The following is a 25141-nucleotide window of genomic DNA, read 5'->3' as shown; positions in this document are numbered from 1 at the left end:
GACATATGGTTCAGAAATTATGTGCTGCAACAGGTCAAGGGTCAATTTCCAGTTTGTATAGGGGTCAAAAATTAAAGTTGTTCCTATTGTCGTGAAAACAATGGCAAAAAAGGAATTCAAAAACATAATAGTTTGCACCATCTACAATACAAAGTTACTAAAATAGAAGATAACCAAGGTCAGACACCATAAGTTTCCATTTGATCCTATTGAGATTATTAACCTATGCAGCCTTTATATCCGTAACTCATCAACCAGACATCGGAGCTGATGTAAACTATTATATTTCAGAATTTGTTTTAGTAGATAAACAATTTGCTACAACTTTCACGAAATTCAGAGTAACTTTAATTTTTGACCCCTATACAAACTGGAAATTGACCCTTGATCTGTTGCGACACGTAACTTCTGAACCATAGGTCGTATTGAGAACAAAATTACATGACTTTTTTTTTTGTGTGATCCTTGGGCATCTTGGATATACTTTGATGTGATATTTGAACACACTTTCAATTTTTGACCTCTTTATAACCTATATTATTGCAAAATATTCTTTGCAAATATTTTGTCAAACATTTTGTGAACAATTAAATAAAATTATTTTAGAATGTTTTATACCCTTTATATAGTGCCTGAAATTTAAGTGTTTTCTCTCAAATGTTTTGTGTTTGTCGGGAGATGAGTGTATGTTTGTCAAATTCCCAAAAAGGGTATATTTTGGAGCACCAGTTAAATGTATGTAAAATGACCTACAAATTTAAATTATAGGTTAAAAAACTGAACTTCCCCCCTGCAGGGCTTGTACATCAATATTTCTGTACATGTGCATTATTTTGTACAATCTCACTCCCAACAAGTGATATGCATTTATTAACTTATTTCACACACAAGAAAAAATTCCATACTTTTTACTATTTTGATAACAAAATTGACATTAAAAATATTAGAAAATACAAGCAAATATAATACATTAACCAGCATTAGATGAATTCTATCCGTTTTATTACAGCAGCCCATGAAACCATTTATCCTTACAAGGGATGCGGTACAAGCCCAAGTATTTGGAGCCGGTTATCCTAGTATACCAACCATGACATTAGATGAATTCTATCAAAAAGAGATTAGGGAAGGAAAGATCAAGCTAGACTCACAGTAAGTGCCACCGCATGTCATGTTTGTCTCATTATCTGTTTGCATGTTTACGGGAGTTTATCAGGGCTGGTGAGACAGGGAAGGGGGAAAAATTCCCAAATTGCCCCACTACTAAAATTACTTCACTGGAGCAAATGCATGTGAAAATTTGCAATTTTAATGTTAAAATGGGCCATTATGAGGACACCAGACCAAAGGAAGATCATTAAAATGTGTGTAAAATTTGATCCCGGTATTTCAAGCCAGCTTGTTTAGTATTTTATTGTTAACGGAGGAATATATTACGAGATTTAAGGGCTGGGGTATGAACGTTTGGACATTATTTATTTTGGGACATCAGAACACATCAGACATATCGAATTGCATTCTGAATACGAAGAATGTCATACTGATATCAAATAATTTAGATTTTTTGAAATTCGCAATTTAATACACATTTTATGGCAAATCATTAAAGATTGATATTTTGATATTTAACAGTACTTGAAGTAAACTTTATAAATCTGATGATTTATACTTAAAGTGTATGTAGGTGGGATGAAAAGCCCGACGATCAATTGAAAATTTTGACCTTTTCATTATTGAAGATATGGATTTTTTTCCCAAAACACCAAAAAAAATTAGGTCTTTTGGGGAAAAAATCCATATCTTCAATATGAAAGGTCAAAATTTTCAATTGACCGTCAGGCTTTTCCTCCCTGCTACATACACTTTAAGAATATATCATTAGATTTATATAATTTACTTCGAGGACTGTTATATATCAAAATTTGAAAAATATCAAATTTTATAATTTGTCATAAAATTTGTATTATATTGTGATTTTCAAAAATGAAAATTATTTGATATCAGAAAGACATGCTTCAGATTCAGAATGCAATTCGATAGGTCCGAGGTGCTCTCATGTCCCACAAAAAATACTGTCGAAACGCAATAACGCTCATTTTAGATCCCTTAAGTTGTGCGCTTTGCCAATTTTTAAATGTCACTTGTTTGGCACATTTTGGAATAACATTAATTATCAGTTATTAACCATTATTTTACAGTTTTGATGAAATGTTCTCCCAAATAGAAAAAGAAATCATCTGCTGATTAAAATGCTTTTCACTTCAGAGTTCCATGTATGAGAAAATTTGCTTGAAATGACCTATTCCAAAACTGTTACAAGGAATTAGTAGTATTGAATGACTGTGCAGTACTATTGGTTGGCCTAATCTGGCTTCAGTGTAGCTTCTATTCCATTTGTTTATTTCTTTCTTTATTTGCAGTAACCCAACACCTGTTAGTGAAAGACAACAAGCTGAAGACCAGGAAATAAAGAAAGAGACACAAATAGAGACTGATGACCCAGAGGCACTGGCTAAAGCAAGACAATGGGATGATTGGAAAGATGGTAAGCCAAATGGGACATAATAAAACATATGTGATGCGATCAAGCTAAATCAGTCAGAAATAGGAAATATTGATTTTGAAATACAGCCAAACAAAGGAAATATTTCCTTTTGTTTCATGTTGTTTTGGAAACTCTTTTAATTGCTTATATCTTTGAAACTGGTTGTTCAATATCAATGGGATTTTCTGCAAAATCCTGCTTTAAAAATGCTTTTACTATCCTATAAGAAACTGAAAATTTAATATTTCTGAGTTCCGAATGATTTTGTTTGATCGCATCACATATTGTGTTACTTGTTGCTTTCATTATTATCAATACACAATTTTGTCGGCAAAAATTGACTGTTGTCATCAAAACCAAGTGATTGTCGGCAAATGAATGTAACGGGCACCAGAATGGCTGGTCTTAATAATAGGTGCATAAATGTTTGGAAGATAAAGAAAGAATAACTAATTATTTACTATGGTGGAACCTGGTGAAAAAGTTTGTTTATTTAGAATAACTAATATAGAGAATACAATAGATAGTTAGATAATAGATAGTTAGATAATAGTGTTAACAAATATATAAGAGAGAGAGAGTGAGGGAGAAAACTTTTAAGGACTTAATTTAATAATGTTTACTGAAGGACCTTAGTGAATAGGCTGGGATTTAAGGTATTTGCATTTTGCTTATCTGACAACAATAGGGCATTCTTTACTTTCTGGAAGCTTCTCATCTCTACCATCTCTTTTACAAGTTTTTAAAAGTAGTTTTAATATGCATTATATTTTGTATTTAGGGATAAGAGGTAATCTGTTGAAGAGTTTGAAATTTAATTTTGTTTATCTGGGTTTGTGATATGCAAGTCACTTCCATCCAAGATTCCAACTGATAAACATCAAAACTTCCATCTGAGCCTCCAACTGCTCAACATCAACACCAGCTTCGTCTTAATATCATATTATCATTAATTGCATCCATCTTCAGGAATATTGTTTATACTTATTATCATCTTATTAAAGCCGGATCATAACATCATATATCTACAAGTTTTCCATCTGTGTATTAATTATTGCGTAGCGGAATTTTTCCACCCCGTTACATGTAGTCAAAGCTATCTGTGATTGTCGGCAAATTGCAAGAGTCATATAAAATATTACTGTGTTACGAAATTGTGCTGTTGTTACGTTATAGAGCTATTGTTAATGTTACAGTAGTTACTAATTTAAAAAAATTTGTTAGAAAAATTTTTGACCCCTACCTCCCCCTACAATTCACAAACTATTTCCGACGGCAAAACATGCTGTACACCCCCGAATCATATTGGTCTAGTGACGCCCCTGACTAGAACTACTCTTCACTCCACTGAGGTTATTTTGCCCTGTGTTCTAGTAAAATTAGTGTCATCACAAGTAAATAACCCACAGTAAGCCATCATTGGCTACTAAGAACCTGTTCACACCACTGATTGCATTACATTGCATTTAGTCATTAATTTATAGATGATTCAATTTCTTTTACACACATGCACATTTTCCACACAATAGGATCCATAACTTCCAAGTTCCTCCTACTTTTTGAAATAAATGGAAAAAATAATTTACAAAATGTAAAATGATATGTGTCGTAGTACTTGTACATGAAAGAAGAGAAACAATACAGACCTGTGATTCTTGTGTTTGTGGAATGGGCAGTAGAAATGTGCTTTTATTTTAATGACAGTTCATTGGTGAGGTTCTTTTGTTTTCAATTTTCAGATCATAAACGAGGCTGGGGAAACCGGGAGAATATGGGATGAATGGCAGGCAGCTTCACTGTGATTACAAGGATGTAGAGTATGATGAAATTATTGGCAGGCATCCTCCTTCAGCTTACAAGAAGACTTGTATCACTGTAGATATGGAGCATCCTGTAACACAGTGGTTCCCAAACTGGGTCACAATCTATTTCAAAAGGGGTTGTGAGACTTGCCGGAAAACTTTAAAAAAAGTACATTTCCATGCATTAACATGCAGAGTACCATCGTATTGGTCATGTAACATTGCAATTGCAAATTTGTGCATGCTTTGTGTGTATTTGTCCCTGTAAAGTGAACTAAAGTCATTCTGGGAAGCAGTTCAGCAGCATGACTTGCAAATTGTGCCCCTCTTTGGAAATATTGTCTGGTAAGCCGCTGTCAAGTTTCAGTAAGTAGCAGCATTTGTAATTATGCTGTGGGTCGTGCCATATTTTGCTTATGAAATTTGAGTTACAGGAAAATAAGTTTGGGAAGCACTGCTGTAACACCTGACTTTCACCTGTTTGTCACAAGAGTTCCATGAAGAGCACATGGACATTGCATTGGTAGCAGGTCTACAAAATGCAAAAAAGGTATTTTCTTATCCCTTGGCCTCCTGGAAGCACAGAGGATCAGGCTTTTGAAATCCATACAGCCCATATGGAAGACTTGATCTTAATCTCCTACACAGGGAATGTAGATTTCAAATGGAGGAACCCATTCAGCTAAACCTTTTGAAATTCACACTCCTTGTGTGGAAGATTAAGGCCATGTATAGGGGGGGGGGGGTTCAAATGATATAATCCAGTTTTCAGTATATGATAGCTTAATGCTTGTATAAGGTAATAATTATTGTAATTATTTTCAAAAATGCCTCCTTTGACCTCATGAACCAGATCATATCACATAGACCAATGCTACGCAGGGATACCTATACCATAGATGTTTATTGCTTGAGCTTTTTAAAGCGAGTCCGAGCCTTCAGGTCATATTTGTCCAGTTTTGGTAATTTTGCTTAAATAATACCGTTTATTTTCCAAGAACACCATTGCAGTTATTGATTTATGGCAATGAATTGGCCAAAACAAGTGTTTGTGCTAGTTTCTCCCTCCCAGGAAAAATCATGCAGAGGTGGAAAAATAAAACCCATTACAATGCGCATTGGGATCTCATACCCATACCTTTCCTTGTGAATGCAGGCTTTATTTTCCTCAATTCTTGAGTACAAATACCACTAGCCCAGACGCAGCTCCGACTTACCTTAATGACAAATACAAGAGCTATAGATAAGTCGGCTTCTGACGTCAATGCCTGGCAGTATGCGCACGCATCGTCACAATTGTCATTGTTATTTGCCTGGCAGTATGCGTGCGCATCATATTTTGTTCAGGGCTTGTGTTTTTAAAATTCCCGCCACATCACAATAAGGCTATTGAACAGTGTATTGGTTGCATGGGGTTCACTCAAGCATATCGATATACCAGTCCCTTGCCTTTGTTGATAAACATTGAGGTCAATTCATCTATAAGGCCAATAAAAAAGACAATTTTTTGGCCTATAAATGATGATATTGACTTATTATTCTCATGAATCAATGGACTTTTCCAGTTGAAATGCGTACACCCTTGTGGAAGACATGACCTCTATCTCCTACACAGGGAGTGTGAATTTCAAATGAATGGGTGGCTCCATTTGAAATCTAAACCCTCTGTTTGAGAGATTAAGGTCATATCTTCAATTGGGGATGTATGGATTTCATTTGGAATAGCCCAATTACTGGAGCAGTAAGATTTGGTATTGAATATCTCTGTATTATGTCTCCAAGGCTGAGTTCACATAGGAGCTATGTGAACTCAGCTTGATTGAATGAGCGTATAGTGAATACCGTATACAGGCTACTCCTATGTGAACTCAGCCTTAGAATGTCAGACCTTTAGGGCGAATTTCTCAACGGGTGGCTTAGCAGTTGACTTGTCTAGTCTCAAGGCTTAAGAGGTCGTTAGACCAGGCTTAACTGAAAACATGTTTCCCGAAGCATGGCTACCATAGCCTCGAGGCTTCGTTAGCCCGTGGGTCAGGCTTGTAGGATTAGCCCCAGGCTTCAGTAATATTTGCATTTCTCGAAACCAGTCTACACAAGCCTGTTAGACCAGGCTTTCAGCGGCTTTTCTTGGCCCTGCCTCAGAGCAGGTCTTAGGTCGTAAGCCTTGGGCTATTTCAATTTACAAATTGTAACACAGTTTTTCTTTCATATTTTTGACGGTCTTTCAATTAACATGAGTAAGCAGTGGTGTAACTAGGGGGGAGCTCTTGCCCCCCCCAATGAAAAAGGTAAAATTAGGCCTACTTCTGAGAGTTATTAATGAACCTCGGCTAGGCTTAGTAGCCTCAAGGCCACCTTAAGACTAATTAGGCTTACTAAGACTCCTGTCGGGAAACTCGCCCTTGGTGTTTTGTGAAATATACCATGTTATACAAATCATGATAGATTTGTAGAGAACGTCAAAAATATGTAGGGCTGTTGTTGAATAGAAGTTACATTGTTGACAATCATCAAATCTCAAGATCGATATTAACAAGTTGTCGACAAAGTCAATAAAGTCAAAATGTTAAGTTCAGAGACACAGCATTTATTTACATCAAAATATTACCATTTGCGCCATAATATGCGCAGCATCAGAATATTATAATCGGCACCACTTACGAATGAAATAGAAGACTGATGTCGTCGGCAGAGTGCTACACTATCGTAAGTGCAGTTTGGACAGTTTTACAGGAGGAGCGTTTTTGTGTTTAGCGTAGCCATTTGTTTTAAGTAACCATAAAATGATATGGGAATGTAAAGCAATTTGATTTTAATAATATAAACTATATAAATGGTGTTAAAGTTAATAAATCGATGAATTATTTACTGATTTAGATGTCGTAAGTGCAACACTATCGTATGTGCCACATACGATAGTGTTACACTCAAATTGAAATGAGTGTAGAGTGCAACACTATCGTATGTGCCACATACGATAGTGTAGCATTCATTGCTAAATTAGGATATGCGTAACATCGGCTCAAATATCGAATATTTTGTCATTTTATGTTTCTTAACAAGTGTTAATTTATTTTGGCACATAATATTTACAATAGCAAGACACCTTTTGCCGTAATGTTATTTCTCAAGATTTATTACTAAATCTAAAACTAAAAACACGGATTTATCGTCTCTATTACCAGTCATGGGAGCTATGGACTTAGCCAGCATGATGACAACGCATACAGCCGTCAGCGTCACAGCCAGTGATGTGTTAGAGACTCTTTTGCACTTACGATGGTGTAGCATTCTGTGATTTTGTTGTTTAGGCCCAATAAAGTAGCGTATGTGGCACATACGATGATCTTGTAGCAAATGAAAAACAAAATTAGCGTGCAAGTGGCAAGAGCATGCATTAATTAAAATTGCATTGCACTTACGATATTTTATTGTATTAATTAAAAAATAATTAAGCAATTTTGAAACTGAAAACCTGGTTTAAAATGTGCGTTTTTATATGGCCTTCCATAATTCGTCAAAATCTCATTTTGGCCAAATATGTTACTTACGATAGTGTAGCACTCTGGCGACGATGTATTTCATGGTAAATAATGGTAATGTAAGCATATCTTACGCTAAATCTCAATTTATTTAATGACTAGTCGACAGTCAGGAAATTGCTTGGTCAACAATATTGTGGACAACAGCCCTACAAATATCGCAATTTGCAAATAAAAATATATATAGAAATATGAATGCAAGTATTTTGTTTGCCTTATGTGGTTTCTTGGTCGTTTTGTCTGCCCATTGAGAGATTGAGAATGAAAATTACCGGTAATGTATATTTTAAATATAACAAACTGCTTTCGGCTATGCTATCATTTTCAAAATGTTCTCACCCACTGCCCCCTAATTGATGTTAAAACAGTCCTTATATCTTGCTTTCACCAAATGCCCCTTAGTGATAGTGTCCAAAGGTGGGATGGGACATGTCCCCCTACATTTCTACAAGGGGAGGGGACATCATCCCTAAAGTCATTATTAGGAAAAATAAAGCAATTGCTCTGTGCATCATCCTTTTTAGCACAAATAACACAATGGGTCCAAACTTGCCAAATTTTAAAACTGAACAAAATATGCTCAATTCCCCAACCCCCATAAATTGTACTGCTTCCCTTGCCAATGATAGTGTCAGTCCTACCGGGGGAAACTCGTCTTTAGAAGTGATAGGTATGTGCCCATTGGCGTCGTGCAAAACCTTTAAATGGGGGTAATTGGGTACAAACAAAATGAAAAACACACACTTACACTTAGGTTGATGGGCAATAGTTGGGTTAATTAGCCTTTATGACCCCATATCCAAATTTGTGCTGCCAATAGGTATCTATCTTATTCTTGAATTCATTTACAGATTTTGCCATTACAACATTTCCTGGGAGACTGTTCCAGTGGTTGACAACTCTTATGGAGAAGAACTTGCTCCTACAGTTCAGCCCTTTCTTCAGTGCTGGTTTAAACAGCTTGTCACTGTGTCCCATGATGATTCTCGTCTCTTGTGAACATAGTCTGCTCCTGAATGCCCTCCAGACCGTTTAAGATTTTGAAAGTCTCAATCAGGTCACCTCTCAATCATCGCCATTCTAGACTGTACAACTTCAACTCTTTCAGCCTTTGGGTGTATTCTTTGGATCTCAGACTTGGAATCAGCTTTGTTGCCCTGCGCTGTACTTTCTCAATCATGTCTATATCCTTCCTGTAGTTTGGGCACCAGGCTTGAACGCAATACTCTAGGTGGGGGCGGATGTACGTCTTGTAGAGCAGACTAAAGCTCTCCTTGTTGAAATACTTAAAGCTCCTCTTGATTATTCTTAGCTTGGTCATTGCTTTGTTGGTTGCTGCAGCACACTGCTTACTTGCCTTCCCATCTTCTGTGATTAAAACTCCCAGGTCTTTCTCCTCACTATCATGGGGTATCTTCTCGCTTCCAAGTTGGTACTCTGAACCACTGTTGGTATTGCCCATATGCATCCTCTTACATTTGCTTGCGTTGAACCGCAGAAGCCATGTCTCTGACCACTTCTGGAGAGAGTTTAGGTCGTTCTGCACTAATCGCCCGTCTTCTTCCTTCATAATATGCCTATAAAGCTTCGTATCGTCAGCAAACATTTTCACGCTGGACTCCACGTTCTCCGGGAGGTCATTTATGTAGAGCACAAATAATATTGGCCCTAATACTGAGCCCTGCGGTACTCCGCTGCATACTTCTGACCAACTTGACTCGCTGTCCCCTACTGCTACTTTCTGCTTCCTTCCAGTCAGGAACTCTTGGATCCATTTCAACACTTTACTATCTACTCCATAGGCTCGCAGCTTAGATAACAATCTCTGGTGGGGTACTGAATCAAAGGCCTTGGAGTAATCAAGATATATTATATCCACTCCTCCTCCTTCATCCAACATACTTGTGATGTCCTCTAGGGTTACAAGAAGATTTGTGAGGCATGACTTGCCCTTGATAAACCCATGCTGGTCCTCTGTGATTTGGTTCAGCTCCTCTACATGGTGCAGAAGGTCCTTTCTAACTAAGGCTTCCATCATCTTGCATGGTATGGAGGTGAGACTGACCGGTCTGTAGTTACCAGGGGGCTTTCTTGGATCCTTTTTTGTATATCGGCACTACTCTGGCTGATTTCCAATCATCGGGTAATTTCCTTCCTCAAGGGACTTCCTGTATATAATATACAAGGGTTTGGCCATTTCCTCAGCACACCTGTTCAATACATGCGGGTTAATACCATCTAGCCCCGGTGATTTATCCGGCTTGAGTTTCTGCATCTGCTCTTTAACATCTTCTTCTGTGAATGTGCATTCAGTCAGAAATACACCATTGTGCCTGGAGTTCAACTCTGGGATATCACCACCAGGTTCCTGTGTGAAGACTGTCTCAAAAAATTTGTTTAAGACATTAGCGGCTTCTTCATCTGTCTTAGTCATCTCTCCCTCTTCATTTTCCAACCTTGATATGCCGGTTTTAACTTTCTGTTTAGCCCTTACATAATTGTAAAACTGCTTTGGTTTCTCCTTGAATTCTTTCATCAGTTTATCTTCATAAGTAGCCTGTGCCTTGTTGATAACTTTCTTTGTCTTATTCCTTTGTTTTGTATACTCCAAATAGTCCTTGTACCGCTGTGTCTTCCTGTACTTCATATACAGCTGGTGCTTCTTCTTGACAGATTTCTTCACATGTGCTTTCATCCATAACGGCTTATTTCTATTTCTTGGCTTCTTTTTCAGCACAAACTTCTCAACTGCATCGTGATACTCCTCTTTAAAACTTGACCAAGCTTCGTCACAGTTTATTGAACTCAGTTTTGAGTTCCAGTCAATATTGGCAAAATGCTGTCTTATTTCTTGGTAGTTTCCTTTGGCATAGTTAAGTTTCTCTCTGTTTGATTTAATTGTCTCTGATTGGCAAATAAACGTCCACACTAGGCTATCGTGGTCACTTTTACCTACTGCTGCAGCGTGTGTAATGGTATCAATTGAGTTTTCATCATCTGTAAAAATCAGATCTAAGAGTGAAGATCTCTGACCCTCTCTGCTTCTTGTAACCTTTTCAACATGCTGAACCAGTAACAAATCTTGTGTAACATCCATGAACCACTGCAAGCATCTGAATTGATACCTGCCATCACTGTGTTTTTCTTCCAATCAATCTCTCGGTGATTAAAATCGCTAAACACCAGCTTGTGTGTAACACAGATTGGAATGTTCTATGCATGTGGCCTTTAACGTACTTGAATTTATTCAGCTGATGCCAGTGCAGACCTGGCGACATCGCTTATCATGCGTGTGAAGTTCCTTTTGTGTAGGCTCCTGCTATTTACAACTATTTGACGCAAACCTTATTTATCGTTAACTATAATATTTGCAAAAAGGGGTCATTAGGTAAACATTAAATAATTTAAAAAAGGACAAGTCACAATTTTCCATCTGAACTCATGTTGAAGACAATGAAATACAAACTCTTGCAAGCTTGTGCAATTAAACATGTTTCTCTTTTAATTTCATTTTTAGTTTTTACAAATTTTTTCATTCTTTTTTACACTTCCATTTTTTTAATGCAAAAAGCGATAAATATTTACAAAATATGTACATATTTTTAACATGATTATCTACACAATATTGACAAATCTGGTGGAAATATACCACTATTTACACCATTATCAAAATATATGTTGCATATCGTCATGAGTTAGGCAGAATGCCCCAATTTGTCTCTTTGTCAAATTTGTTACACATTGAATTAGGCAAAAAATGTTTGTTTCCTGTAGCAGGTCCAAAAAGTCAAATGCAAAATGCGTTTTTTTGGGGTTTTTTTTTAATCCATGTCTTGAAATGGAAAAAAACACCCTTTTTGCTGCAAATTGGGATGAGAATTTACATTGGGTTTCTCCGACACACACACACAAAAAATCATATTTCTGCATATTCAAGAATATTTATATTGTTTATTTGTTGTGTAATGTGTAAATGTTTACTCCAGTAGTGTTTTATATTATTTTTTTGTGATTTTTCCGGGTTTTTTTTCTTTGTAAGTGAAAAAAATTCAAATGCGCACATAAGCCGTCAAAAACGAAATGCGCGCGCGCTACAGGAAACAAACTTGTTTGTTTTTTTGACCTTATAGAACTGGGGATCACACAGAAGAGATCTAGATGGGGTGAATTATTTAATGGCCCTTCATGGTGATAACTGGCCTGATCCCTGTTCTATAATTCAAGAGAACTCATGCGTAACATGAATTTAAAGCCATATTGTAACATTTGCTGAGGAGGATGCCCTCAAGTTTTGTCGAAATTCTGATTTTTACATGCTTGTAATAAACTAACATACACAAATGCAAAAATCAAGGCTTTGGTGCTGTAGTAGTGACAAAATCTGAGATTTTGAATAAAACTGAAAAAGTTGTTTTATTTTTGTTCAAATGTGTTTTTCATTCATTCATTCATTCATATTTTATTTTCATCAATCATCAAAATGCATGTGATACTGTATGTACACAGCATGCATGGAGGTCATAACACATCAGAAGGACTGAACTCGGTCACGATCATAGACAGAGTGACGTGCATTGGCAACATTGTGCGCTCATATTAAACAGCGATTTTCTTTGTTTTACCTAATCTGTTCGAGTCAACGATGAGTCAATGACATTTAACATTTTGTGGAAAAGAAATACATTACAAATCTATTTTTAACGGAAATGTTACAACATGGCTTTAACAAAGAGATGAATAAATATTCGGCACACTGCCCAAATCATAATGATATGAAGCGTTTAGAAAACACCATACGTCATTATAAATAACGGATATAAGCCTTTTCAGCAAAATTGGTGCCCTCCCTAGATTACAAAGGTGTCTTGTCACATAAAATGGGTTATAATGGACAAGACTTTAATCTTCCACACAGGGAGTATGAATTTCAAATGGGGTTACCTGAACTCCATTTGAAATCTACACTCCCTCTGTGGGAGATAACAGTCAGGTCTTCCACAGGGGTATATTGATTTCAACTGGAATAGCCCATCTTTTGGTCTTATGTACAGTAGCTTATACAAGATCCAAAGATCTTAGCTTATACAAGATCCACTCTCACCAAAATGTGTGAATGGGGGCCCAATGAGCCATTCACAAAGGACATACTACTGGCTTGTACAAGGGCGAGGCAAACAAAGAATATCAACTCAGCAGCCAGGATGTCTCGAAACTAACAACTTTGCGACTTTACGCTCATTTTGTGGTAGCAGGTCACAATTTTGCTTTGCGCTGGAGTAATTTAACTCAAAATCTGGAATAAGAATTTTTGGGTGACGCACCTTATTGTTAGGTAGAAAACACAATCTGGTCACACACTATTTAATGTTTACATCAAACAATTATGCTGCAGATTCCATCAGGAATCAGCTAAATCCTATAGGATTTCTGATTTAAATAGTTATTCATTCACACACAAAATAAAATAATATTAGTGTTTCAATGACCATGTTTTATGACCATGTTTTAATGATGTTTTCATGACCATTGTATAACCAGACATTCAAATGTTATTTTACATAGTATTACCCTCAAGAACCATTATTGAAAATCACACACTGTGATTGTCAAAACACAACATGAGAAAGCACAAATTGAAATTATGTACACAGAGAAATAATAAATCCCAAATGAAAGGTGGTTGATCAGATTGACAAGCTCATCCCACCTCCACCAAAATACACATTATTGGTATCAGATAAAAACCTCATAACCCCAGTGAAATTGGTTTTTTTTTTTTGTATGGGCAAAAACATTATGGTACTTTGGTGGTTAACACCCTGGAAGTTACATGTATGTACCATATTCATTCCAATAAGCGCCCATGCCCCAATAAGCGCCCACCCAAGGTATTTTCAATTTGCTAAAGGGTACCATTATTAATGTTGAAGTGACAGATAGACGTCGATACAGTGAAATAGTCCTGTGTAAACTTGCAATACATTTTCTGCTACTAAAACGTCTCAGGACCCTTTTATAACCTACATCAATTTGTCTCTAATAAACGCCCCTTATGAAAAAATTAGGTCAACCAGGTAAAAAGTAAGCGCCCACGCAAAATGACTTTGTTAAGTGCCCAGGGCGCTTATTGGAATGAATACGGTAGTTCTAATGGGTCAATATTGGATACATATTTTTGTTTCACTGGAGTAATTTAACTCAAAACTTGGAACAATAAATTTTGGGTAATGGCCCTTATTGTGATGTAGAAAACACAATGGGCTATTCTTTTGCACAGGGGTGTAGACTTCAAATGGAGTAACCCATTCAGGTAACTTTATTGAAAATACATACTCCCTGTGTGAAAGATTAAGGCCACATCTTCCATAGGGGTGTATGGATTTCAAATGGAATAGCCTACGCTGGTCACACACCTTCAATGTTTACATCAAACAATTATGCCGCAGATTCCATCAAGAATCGGCTAAATCCAATAGGATTTCTCTCAAAGTTATTCTTTCACACACAAAATAACATAATATCAGTGGAACCTGGTTAACACAAAATTGTCAGGGCCTCAGATTTCAGTTATGTTAACATGATTTTGTGTTATCAGGTCGTTATAATGTATAAATATTAGTTGGGGACTTTTTGTGTTAGGCCAAGTAAAATAAATTACATCTATATCGTACCCGCCCTCACGGTTTTTTGGGAGATTTTCAAACATTTTTCTTATTTGCTCCCTTACTTTGTTTCCAAAATTGTTGTGATGAAAAGACATGTTAAGAAGTTCTTGGTTATCATTTATAAACATATTGCAAACACTTTCTTCAAGCTAGGGGTAGGGCTTTGGGGAAATAGCAAAAATATTAGGGGCCTCTACATTTTTGTGAGGTCTTGACAAACCCTTTGCAATTGCAATTTTACACAGATATGAATAGTAAATTTGTAACAAATTAACAAATTATAAGGGCCTTCCCTCGCCATATTTTGAGAAAGTCCGGACGATATAGGCCTATGTGTTATTTATTTTACTAGGCCTTATCAGGAATTTTGTTTTAACATATTTTGTCATTGTGTTAATAAGTTTCCACTGTAACTGATTATACCAATGAGGTCAAATGAAAGAAAACCCCACTAATACTATCTTGGCCATTTAACTATTTATCATAATAACTTATACAAAATTTCCCTGTTTTCCTAAAAACACAATAAATTTGTTCAATTCCAATTAGGTGCAGGTTGTAACATTAGATTCTAAAGTCCCATATATGATTTAATTAGCACCCATCCCTTGGTGTTCCCTACAGAATTTTTCAAGAGACATCTGTCTAAGCGTACACTTTACAATGCACCTGTACATACAACTAAATTCCATCAAATATCTGAATAAAATTACCTTAAGGGCAGAATAATTGGAGAAATATTCCTCCACACCCAAATTTGAGATTTCTTGATATTTATGATCACTATAACTTGGTTTACCTCAAGTTCAGTAGTGACGTTATAAAAGGTGTATTTAAGCTGGCATAGTAGTGAATCGCGCATGTATAATTAATCATGCAGAGTGTACATTTAGGCGTACAAGAGCGCTTTGTCGGATATAGGTTTTGGAAACATGAAAGACTGAACGTTTTAAAATATTTGTTTCAACAATTATATACACCATTATTTGCATTTTTTGCAGAATAGATATCTCAATATTTTTCAAAAAACTTTTAATGATCTTTTTTTTTTCATGCTTCTACTACACTTTTATGATTTTGTCAAAATTTAACATTTTTGTTTAAATCTGATGTTACCATAGGATTCCTGGACTAATTTTCATTCAAAAAAATGCATACATAGTTTTACATACTTTAAACTTTAGAAATAATGAAGTTGGAAAAGGTCCATGATCGCTCCCATTACTCTCCCCTTCAAACCTTCCAGTTTAGGATTATGCTGAATTTTAAATGTTTATGCATGCAAATTCTGATTTGTAACTTTCATTCATCACTTTAAAAAGCTTCCCCTTAAAATGACTGACTTAACTCTCTCCATGCGGACATCGACTGCAAATGACAATTTTCAAAAAAAATTTGCAATTCCAAAATTTTAGAATTGTATATTTACATGGCCATACCGTATTGTTTATAATAAACGCCACAGGGTGTTGCATTTTTCCAAAAGGGGGGCGTTTATAAGAAGTGGATTGTCAGAGAGAAAATCGGATTTAAATTCCCAATGGTGCCCCTGTAGAAAAGAGTAATTTACGCCTATACTAATACTTCCGTTTGTTTCCTGGTTGAAATCAAAGAAGGCGCCTCGTATCGAATACGATATTATCGCGGTAAATACGATGAAATTACATCTGTAAGTGCATATTAAGCAAGAATATTATTTACTTTGTGAACTTCTACCATAATTAGGGTCATGTTTTTTATGTTGGGCATCAATTGCGTTGTATGTGTATTTTTCAAGCGAATCACATGCTTTTACAGGTTTGGTACTATAACTTCAAAAGTTTACATTAGAACCCAACTAAAGTATATATTCTGAGAGCATATACTCGGATGATATCAGAAACGAAACAATGGGAGTCATTATACAGGGTGGCCCATAAAATATACAGGGTGTAACAAGCAAAATAAGGATGAAAATATTAATTCAGTTAGGGGTGTCAACCCCCGACGTAAATCGATAATGTAAAAATTTGACAAATGTTTAAAATAGCTAACTTAATTGCCCACCCAGTCATATGGAACTTATGGCGGTCAAGTAATTCAAAATGTAGATACAGGGTTGTCAAAAATCTATCTATATTTATATAAATTTCTTCAAAACACACCTTATTTGGCACTGGAAATGCAAATTTTCATGATTGAGGTATGTAACTAGATGTAAAATAAGCTCAATAATTCAGTTTTGAAAGTTAAAGGAGAATTCGACAAAGCGTTTTTGTAAGAATTGACTTTTTGGACCAAAATTGAGTGTGAGGGCGCTCTTTCAGATTTGTCGCAAACCTTCTATGTTTTACTAGTTTTTAGTTTACTAAAGTAAAGAGGATCACAACCAAGGTCTGCTTAACAAATTGTGAGCCTTTTATCATGTTTTGTTTGCCCGTAGCACCCTTTTGAATGTTCCCTACATTAAATCCCTATTCAAATACATAGAGGTCAATGAACTTTATTAGTGTAGCAACAAGTAATTAGTAAATTTTAATTGTCTAATTAACAAATACTGAGGCAATGAATGCTAAACATGATATCATTTAGCCAAGATCAGGTACAGAAACAAGTAGAAAATAGAAATCCACCAATAATGTTTATTGAAGATCATGTGGCGGAGGATCACCATTGTACAGCATTGTGATCCTCCACCACATGATCCTCCATCACATGAGCCACCCCTGACTAATTAGACTTAACAAGTTGCAGTAATTAGTACAAATGAAAATCATAAATTTTTGTTTCAGAAATTGAAAGGCCAATGTCTAAGGAACAAAATAGTACTAGACAAACTCATAATAAACATCAAATAAATAAACGACATGCATGTAAACATGTCTTGATGAGTAAGAATGCAACGGAGCCACCCTTTTTAGGTGCCCAGTATAAAAAACATGACCCTAGGCAATGAACTGGATGGAAGTTCGAGTCATAATAGGTTTTGTCCATGCAATTTAGCGATTGTCACTGACATGACGGCATTTTTTAAGCTTACTCACATTGAAAAAAATACAAACAATACGGTATTTGGAATTGACATGAAAAATATGTTAAAAATTAAAATGATTACAAAGAAGCTTGTGTTTGCTCAGACATTTTGAGAAAATATCTCAAAACTTAATTTGATGTTGAAGCCTACGGCTAGCACACAGAGCACTAACCACTCATGGACGGTGCTAATTGGGTCAAATACAATGAGGAGCATGTCTATGATTGCTTGCAATCTGATGGCTTTTCTTCTTCACCAGCAAATTCCTTGCTCCATACTATGTCCTCTTTCTTTGCTACCTCTCCAACTTTTTTCTCTACCTGTTGTGCTGGTGGCTGCCATCCTGGAAGTTGTTCAATCCACACATTTGGCTGGCTAGGACCAGGCCTACCAGCTGCCTCTGCTTCCCACTGGGCAATCCTTGCCTGCATATGTGGATTAGGTCTATTCAGTACTGATGCTGCTTCAGAAGGCTTGCTTGATGATTGTTGCTGGTGGTGGCGTCTTGAACTGGACTTCGCTCCGCTCCTGGCCTTTCATTGACATCTACTTAACAGTAAAAATAATTTGAAAAGGTTAAATTATTAAATGTTTACTTATATTATAGACACAGCCTTTGGCTGAACCACTAGCAGGCAACCTTAGCACATCTATCACAACGACAAAGGTGCCAAAATCTAAGACAACCCCACCTGCATCAGAATATCTATACTTAGTTGAAAACTGAAAAGTTTTCTTACCCTGTAGTGCATGTTCTAAAACATCATTGCGTCCTTGCTCAGGATCTTGTAGATTATCTTTGTACTTGTAGTAATATATCTTGGCTTGGGTTTTGAAGTGATGCAATTGACGGTTCAGTTTTTTCCTGTATTTACAAAGAAAAATAAGAAAGCAATGGTGTTAAACTCACTGTAATTGGTTTCAAATTTAGGAGCAGGAACAAGCAACAAATTAAAGAGAGAGAGAGAAACCACACATGCAAAAATTATTTGAAATAAAAGTAGCAAATTGCAATAGCTCAAAAACCACCTTGCTCAATGTTGAATAATGTCAAACTTTTGAATGATGGCAAGTCCCAATTGATTAGGACAAAAAACACATAATGAATAATTTTAGCTACTGGAACGTATGAGCCTTCATAGCAGCAATAATTTGCTATAAGTGGATACCTTGAATAGGTGAAAACCAAAGATTAAGCACCTGGTTTGTGCAGTGCTGTACGGTACGACCATTTATGCGCATTGGCGACTAGATTTTTTCTGATGCGACTAAACCTTCAATCCATGGAGCCAATGGCGACCAACTGTTGAAGCTTTTAATCGCCAGCAAATGCAAATATGGATGATAATATAGGATAGGACTGGTCAAAAGTTTTGATTGTTTTTAAGCACTCAAGATGGCATCAATATCAAAAAAAAACTTTGAATTTGATGGAGCTTTTGGGAAACAAGAAGGATGACGATGAAACAATTAAATCAGGGAATCCAACAGCAGTTGATACTTTTAATGAACCTAGTAGAACCCTGAACTGGAAATGGAAGTAAGCCTAAAAAACTTTAAATTCTTTTTTTACTTGGGAGCAAAATTTGGGCACCTAAATTGATAAAGTTAGGAGCCATTGGCTCCTCAATCAGTTTTTGCACCGTACATCACTGGGTTTGTGGTGTGCAAACATGTAAAAGCATTAGAGAAATGACTACAGCAGCAATACATGAGTTGCTTCTCATCTCCCTAGTAAAATGCAATGCCAAAGATATGTTTCGGTTAGATGATGTGAACAAAAAAGTGATAAAAAGAAGTGGTAATCACCGCTGGATGTGTTCTCTCTTTGTTTCTCATATCAAGCTACTGGAGCAATACATCAATGGTAGGCCTCAATGTACAATAGAAAACATAAAATAATAATGTGATGCAACACATCAAAAGGGGAGACTTTGCACTTTGCTGGTGAAGTCAATTTTCAGTTCATTATTTCTGTTTTGAAAGCATTTTGCAAGCTTTAAGGGCTGGGGTATGAACGTTTGGACAGTATTTATTTTGGGACATCAGAGCACATCAGACATATCGAATTGCATTCTGAATACGAAGAATGTCCTTCTGATATCAAATAATTTTGAGTTTTTGAAATTCGCAATGTAATACACATTTTATGGCAAATGATTAAAAATTGATATTTGTGATATTTAACAGTACTCGAAGTAAATTTTATAAATCTGATGATTTATACTTAAAGTGTATGTAGGTGGGATGAAAAGCCGACGATCAATTGAAAATTTTGACCTTTTCATATTGAAGATATGGATTTTTTTCCCAAAACACCAAAAAAAATTAGGTCTTTTGGGAAAAAAATCCATATCTTCAATATGAAAGGTCAAAATTTTCAATTGACCGTCGGCTTTTCCTCCTGCTACATACACTTTAAGAATATATCATTAGATTTATATAATTTACTTCGAGGACTGTTATATATCAATAATTTGAAAAATATCAAATTTTTATAATTTGTCATAAAATTTGTATTATATTGTGATTTTCAAAAATGAAAATTATTTGATATCAGAAAGACATGCTTCAGATTCAGAATGCAATTCGATAGGTCCGAGGTGCTCTCATGTCCCACAAAAAATACTGTCGAAACACAATAAACGCTCATTTTAGATCCCTTAAAATGACACTTCATTTGCTAAAAATTGATCAAGGCATTCATATTTTATATTATTTAAATGAAAAAGCATCCAAAATTCCTGATTTTTTCGGTCTATTTTAATTTCTATATCTTGAAAAGCACTTTGTCGCAAAGTCCACCTTTTGATGTCTGCATCTTTTCTCCCATCTTACATTTCTTCCTCGAATGCGGCACATCTTATCCCTTTGCTTTTCGTCTCTCTCTCTAATTTCTTATTGTCTTCATTAAGCTTTTTATTTTGATGCTTTAGAGCAAACAGCTCGCAGTCCAAGACCACCTTGGACGATGATATAGAAGACGTTGGCATGGCTGGTGGCGGTGGCTTACTAGCAGATGCGCTATTTTCTGGCTTACTAGCGGCTTCCTTCAAGTCATTTTTAAGTTTTGTTACATATTTTTGGTAGTAGACCTCTTGATCTGCCATCATTTTCAGTCTGTTTAGAGAAGGAACAAACAGAATATCATGTTTAAGTTCTATCTACACTATAGCAGCCCTTTTATGAAGAGCTTTGTTGCAAAACCTTATCTCCACTTCCCCAATTTTGAGAACACATCAAAAAATCAAAAAAATCACTGATATAAAGGGGTTTGCAACAAAAGCAGTTTTTGGCGGGATGCTTGTGGAGGATGAGTATCCCGCCAAAAACTGCTTTGTTGTAAAACCCCTTATATCAGTGATTTTATTTTATGATTCTTTGATGTGTTCTCAAAATTGGGCAAGTGGATGTAAGGTTTTGCAACAAAGCTATTCTTATGATAAAAGGTGCATCTTATATTTACTTCACTAGCATGTTAATTCCTTTTATAGTGACACTAAAATGGATGTAAATTGTAAAGCCAATAAGAGGAAGTTACTTTCTTTTGCAAAAGTATCTGCCAAACAGTTAACCAACCTATGGCAAAACACAGTAATCTTGTTTTTATATTTCTCAAAACAACCCTTTTCCACATGACTCATTCAAATAAAAAAGTTCACCTCAATCATGACAATAAGCAGTAAATTGCTGGTGAAGAAATTAACAGATTTACCCTTGACAATTCGCCGATCACCTCAAAACGAGGTTCTACCCGCAAAGTATGTGTTGCGTGTGTGTACGCCTGTCAAACATGTGCTTTAATTGCCACATACGCTTTGCAAAAGCCTTCTGGTGCATTGTTAGAAAAGCGTGAAAAACAAAAATGCATGTTTTGCGCATGCGTTTGCAGGTAGAACCTCGTTTTGGTAGCAAGATGGCGGATCCGTGCAAAGGGTGAATAATAGGGCTGTACGCCCTCTTACACTGGTTTTTATTTAATATTCAGAATAATTCAGTTAAAAATAGGGATGTCAGTCTCAAATAGGTCGTACATAGTGCAACAAAGTTTGGATGCTATTAGATTTGAATGCTTTTCATTTCTGTTAACTCTATATTTTATCTTACTTTTTGCATTTGTTCCAACAATAATAATACTCTATTTAATGAAAAAAGAGATCACATTTTAATCCATTAATCCCAAAAACGAGTAATTGTGTTTTTCAATGACTTTATATAGCACTTTTAAGTAGTCTACACACAAGTGGCCCAGAGGTCTTCTTACAAAGATTGTAACACTGAAAGTTAACCGAATTTATTTTTCTTAATGCAAGCTTAAAACTTGTATGTCATGATCGTGACATTGCATGGACAAACCGTATTCTAAATATTAAATTCCATCCAATTAAGCCCTCGAATTAGCCCACGGCACCCATGGCATTTTGCCGTGGTTGCCCATCCCCACTGCCGTAATATCCTCAAAATATGTCCTTTACACAAGGCAGTCACTTGCCGTGCCCTCTAATGAAGTTGCCGTCGCTGCCCCAGCCCTCTGCCCCTTCATTATAAAATCTTCTATCTATGTTTGTTTGTGTTTTCTTCACTTTTGAGAGATTGCCTTGGTGCCCTTCTCAAATTTTCAACAGTTGCCATGATGCCCTCTTGAAATATTACAAACTGTCGTGCTGCCTTGCCTTTTCAGTGAAAATCCAAGGCAATAATCAACTTGCCCTAAAAAAGTTGGCGTGCCCCTTCAGATCCTTAATTCGAGGGCTGATCCAATTCATAGTACAATGGTGATATATTGAACTAAATAAATCACATCATTGCAAAAAAATGCACTTACAGATCGAATTTCATAGTATTTACCCATAATATGTTGCCCTACACGGGTGGTGCAATGTAGTATTTCAAACCGGAATTTGAATTTTGCAATTTCGTCCCAAGTTGTTTTCTCTGAATAAATATAATGCCACCTTTCAAAAATGTTACGCCATGGAGGCGTTTATTACAGAATATACAGTAACAAGTTTCACACAAATCCTACAAAGTAGCTTACTTTTCTTGTACTTTTTCTTTTTCTTTGCCCAGGTCATACTTGAGGCCAATATTTTCAATATCCAACCTTTTGACCTCTGTCTGCAGAGCCTTCATTTCTGGTGGTGCACTTTCCTTCTTAATTGTTTCTATTGACTCCTGCAAGAAAATTTATAAAAACAAGACACAGAAATGAATTGTTAAAGTAAATAGTATTGCAACATTTCCATAAATAATTAATTTCCTCCACAAAATGTTAGTTTTCACTGTCAGATATGTCCCATATTAATTTTAAGCCGAAAAACAAAGCAATTTGCTATTTAATTCCATTGCCTATGTTGTAAATTATGCGAATCACTCTGTCAATTGTGACCGAGATCGGTAGGTTTGATGTGTTGGGAAAATCCCGTAAGCTATGACGGCAGAGTTTTATAAACATCGCATACGCGTGCTACTAATTTTTTCAATCATATGAATTAAACAACTTAAGGGGGTACTACACCCCTGGCCAATTTGTTGCCTATTTTTGCATTTTTCTCAAAAAGTATAGCTCATGGTGACAAGTAAAATATGTATATTATAGGGGCAATGACTACAACTACTGCACTGAAAATTCAGCAACCCGCGCCAAGTAGTTTTATTGATCAAATATTGGTTTTCCCTCATTTTTGACTGTAACTCCACAACTATTGTCTGTGCTGAAATAAAATGTCCATTGCAGTAGTTGTAGTCCTATAATGTGCGCTATAATTTTTGAGAAAAATGCAAAAATAGGCAAAAAATTGGCCAGGGGTGTAGTACCCCCTTAAATGTTTTTTGAATTGCATTTTCAATACTTACCTCAAGTTGTTTGATTTTCCTAGCTGCATCTGCAGCAGCTCTGGTGGCCTGATCTCTCTCCTCTTGTATGTGTTTCTAAAACAAATAAACAAACAATTTATCACTGGGTGAAGAAAGTATACAGGGGATAAGGAATTCACAAATTAATCTGCAGATCTGTAAGGGCTCATATTGAAATTCCCTTACACAGCTTTCCTGTGCTAGCCTTCTTTTGTTAAAATCCTGGGCAGGGTGTATCACTGATGCATACAATCCATCCGTTTTATGACCGAGCTTTCCTGAGGCGCACCCTTAGCGAGGGGAATCCTGCCTTCTTTCTGTGTGAAAACGTGGTAGGGTATTTCAATATGAGCCCTAAATACATTTTTACATTACCCACAAGCTATTGCCTCAAAAAACTTCTCCTTCTTTAGGCTATATTAATTTAATTGTTTGTCTCAAAGCTTTTTTTCAGTCTTTGAAAAACTAATGTGGAATGTGTTTTTTATTTAAATATAGAATTTTGAAATGCTTGTCAAGGTAAACCTTTGAGCATTTTGATACTGTGATATCCATAATATACGTCGTACATTTTGCTGTATGACTGTTTAAAGAAATCACAAATACAGACCATATCTTGAGTTTTTGTTGAAAAAAAAAAGAGACTTTAATTTAAAATAACCTAATGCGCACAATAAAAAATAATAATGCGCGCGGGAGCTTTGAGACAAAGGATTTTTTTAATATAGCTTTATCATTATCAACTTTCTACATTCAAAGTTTGGTATATCCCATTTATGAAAAACAAATGCATTCTTTTTCCTGGGCAAAATAATTTGTTGTGTTAGTGCATGAACACTATATCTATAGTTCTGTCATTTTACAAGAGAAGCATTTTTTGTATTTCAATTGTTGTTGTTTTTAATATCTATTTTTTTCTTTAAAAATTGCCCAGCAAAATCATCACAGCCAGGTTTGTATTCTTTTCCGTCCAGATGTCAAAGACTGCTCACATTCCCAAGCCTGCAACCTCAGAGTGGGTTCTGCGATGAACATCTCAGAACGGACTCTCATATTTTTAACAACCTTCATGCAGGCCGGGCATGCATTTTATAAGCTGGGCAAGATCAGGTTGTTTCTGGACCGCTCACCTACTGAAAGGCTAGTTGCATGCATACATAACATCTTGCATTGCCTCATGCAACAGTTTACATTCTGGACTACCCATGAAAGAACTGCATGGTCTTCAAAGACTCCAGAATTCTGCTGTCAGACTTGTTTCTTGCACTAAACAGTGCCAGAATATCATGCCAGTTGTCCTTGAGCTACACTGGCTACCAGTTTAAAATTCAGTACAAGGTTTGGTATTTTCACTTTTAAGTGCCTCCATAATCCTGTCCCATGATGCTTGAAGAAACTGATCAATCAGTACAAGCCCACACAAGCTCTTAGCATCACAGAACCTTCTGAAACAGCCATCTGTGATATCACAGACTGTCTCTTGTGCTTTTACAGCATAAGTACGCTCCAGCATTATGGAATGAGCTTCCTACGAGTGTGAGGTATCAAGATACCATTGCACAATCTAAATCCATTCTAAAAACATATTTGTTTGAGCAATATTTTATGTTATTGAATGAAGAACACTGGTTATGATGCTTATAAATTGTTTTTCTAATTGATTTTGTTCAAGTTACTTGCATTACTTTGGTAATTTTAAATCTGGGAAATAATATTTG

The 25141-nt window shown here is 36.0% G+C and overlaps 3 protein-coding genes across 4 annotated transcripts in view; 1 reads left to right on the top strand and 2 right to left on the bottom strand.

Annotated features, from left to right (window-relative positions):
- LOC140142486 (immunoglobulin-binding protein 1-like) overlaps positions 1-8091 on the top strand; it is a 33120-nt gene extending 25029 nt beyond the window's left edge. The window contains exons 6-8 of one of the 2 annotated variants that reach the window (XM_072164470.1): positions 1013-1152; positions 2421-2545; positions 4285-8091. In XM_072164470.1, coding sequence (XP_072020571.1) covers positions 1013-1152; positions 2421-2545; positions 4285-4325 — 306 coding nt within the window. In that variant the 3' untranslated portion in view covers positions 4326-8091. Of the gene's footprint in view, positions 1-1009; positions 1153-2420; positions 2546-4284 lie in introns of both variants that reach the window. The other variant, XM_072164469.1, reaches the window with a different exon arrangement.
- A 1914-nt stretch (positions 8092-10005) lies between these two features.
- Positions 10006-10986, bottom strand: LOC140142419 (uncharacterized). Its single transcript, XM_072164389.1, has one exon. It carries the CDS (start codon positions 10984-10986, stop codon positions 10006-10008), a length of 981 nt encoding a protein of 326 aa, XP_072020490.1.
- Positions 10987-17453: 6467 nt separating this feature from the next.
- LOC140142418 (uncharacterized) overlaps positions 17454-25141 on the bottom strand; it is a 40907-nt gene continuing 33219 nt past the window's right edge. Inside the window, exons 29-33 of the mRNA XM_072164387.1 lie at positions 23424-23498; positions 22606-22742; positions 20406-20687; positions 18308-18432; positions 17454-18113 (exon numbers count right to left, since the gene is read on the bottom strand). Of these exons, the coding sequence (XP_072020488.1) occupies positions 18016-18113; positions 18308-18432; positions 20406-20687; positions 22606-22742; positions 23424-23498 (717 nt within the window). The 3' untranslated portion in view covers positions 17454-18015. The remainder of the gene's footprint in view (positions 18114-18307; positions 18433-20405; positions 20688-22605; positions 22743-23423; positions 23499-25141) is intronic.

This window comes from Amphiura filiformis, chromosome 20 (assembly GCF_039555335.1).
Source record: "Amphiura filiformis chromosome 20, Afil_fr2py, whole genome shotgun sequence".
Classification (NCBI taxonomy): domain Eukaryota; kingdom Metazoa; phylum Echinodermata; class Ophiuroidea; order Amphilepidida; family Amphiuridae; genus Amphiura; species Amphiura filiformis.
The sequence above is the reverse complement of the archived record's forward strand: the minus strand, read 5'-3'. Positions and strand labels throughout refer to the sequence as shown.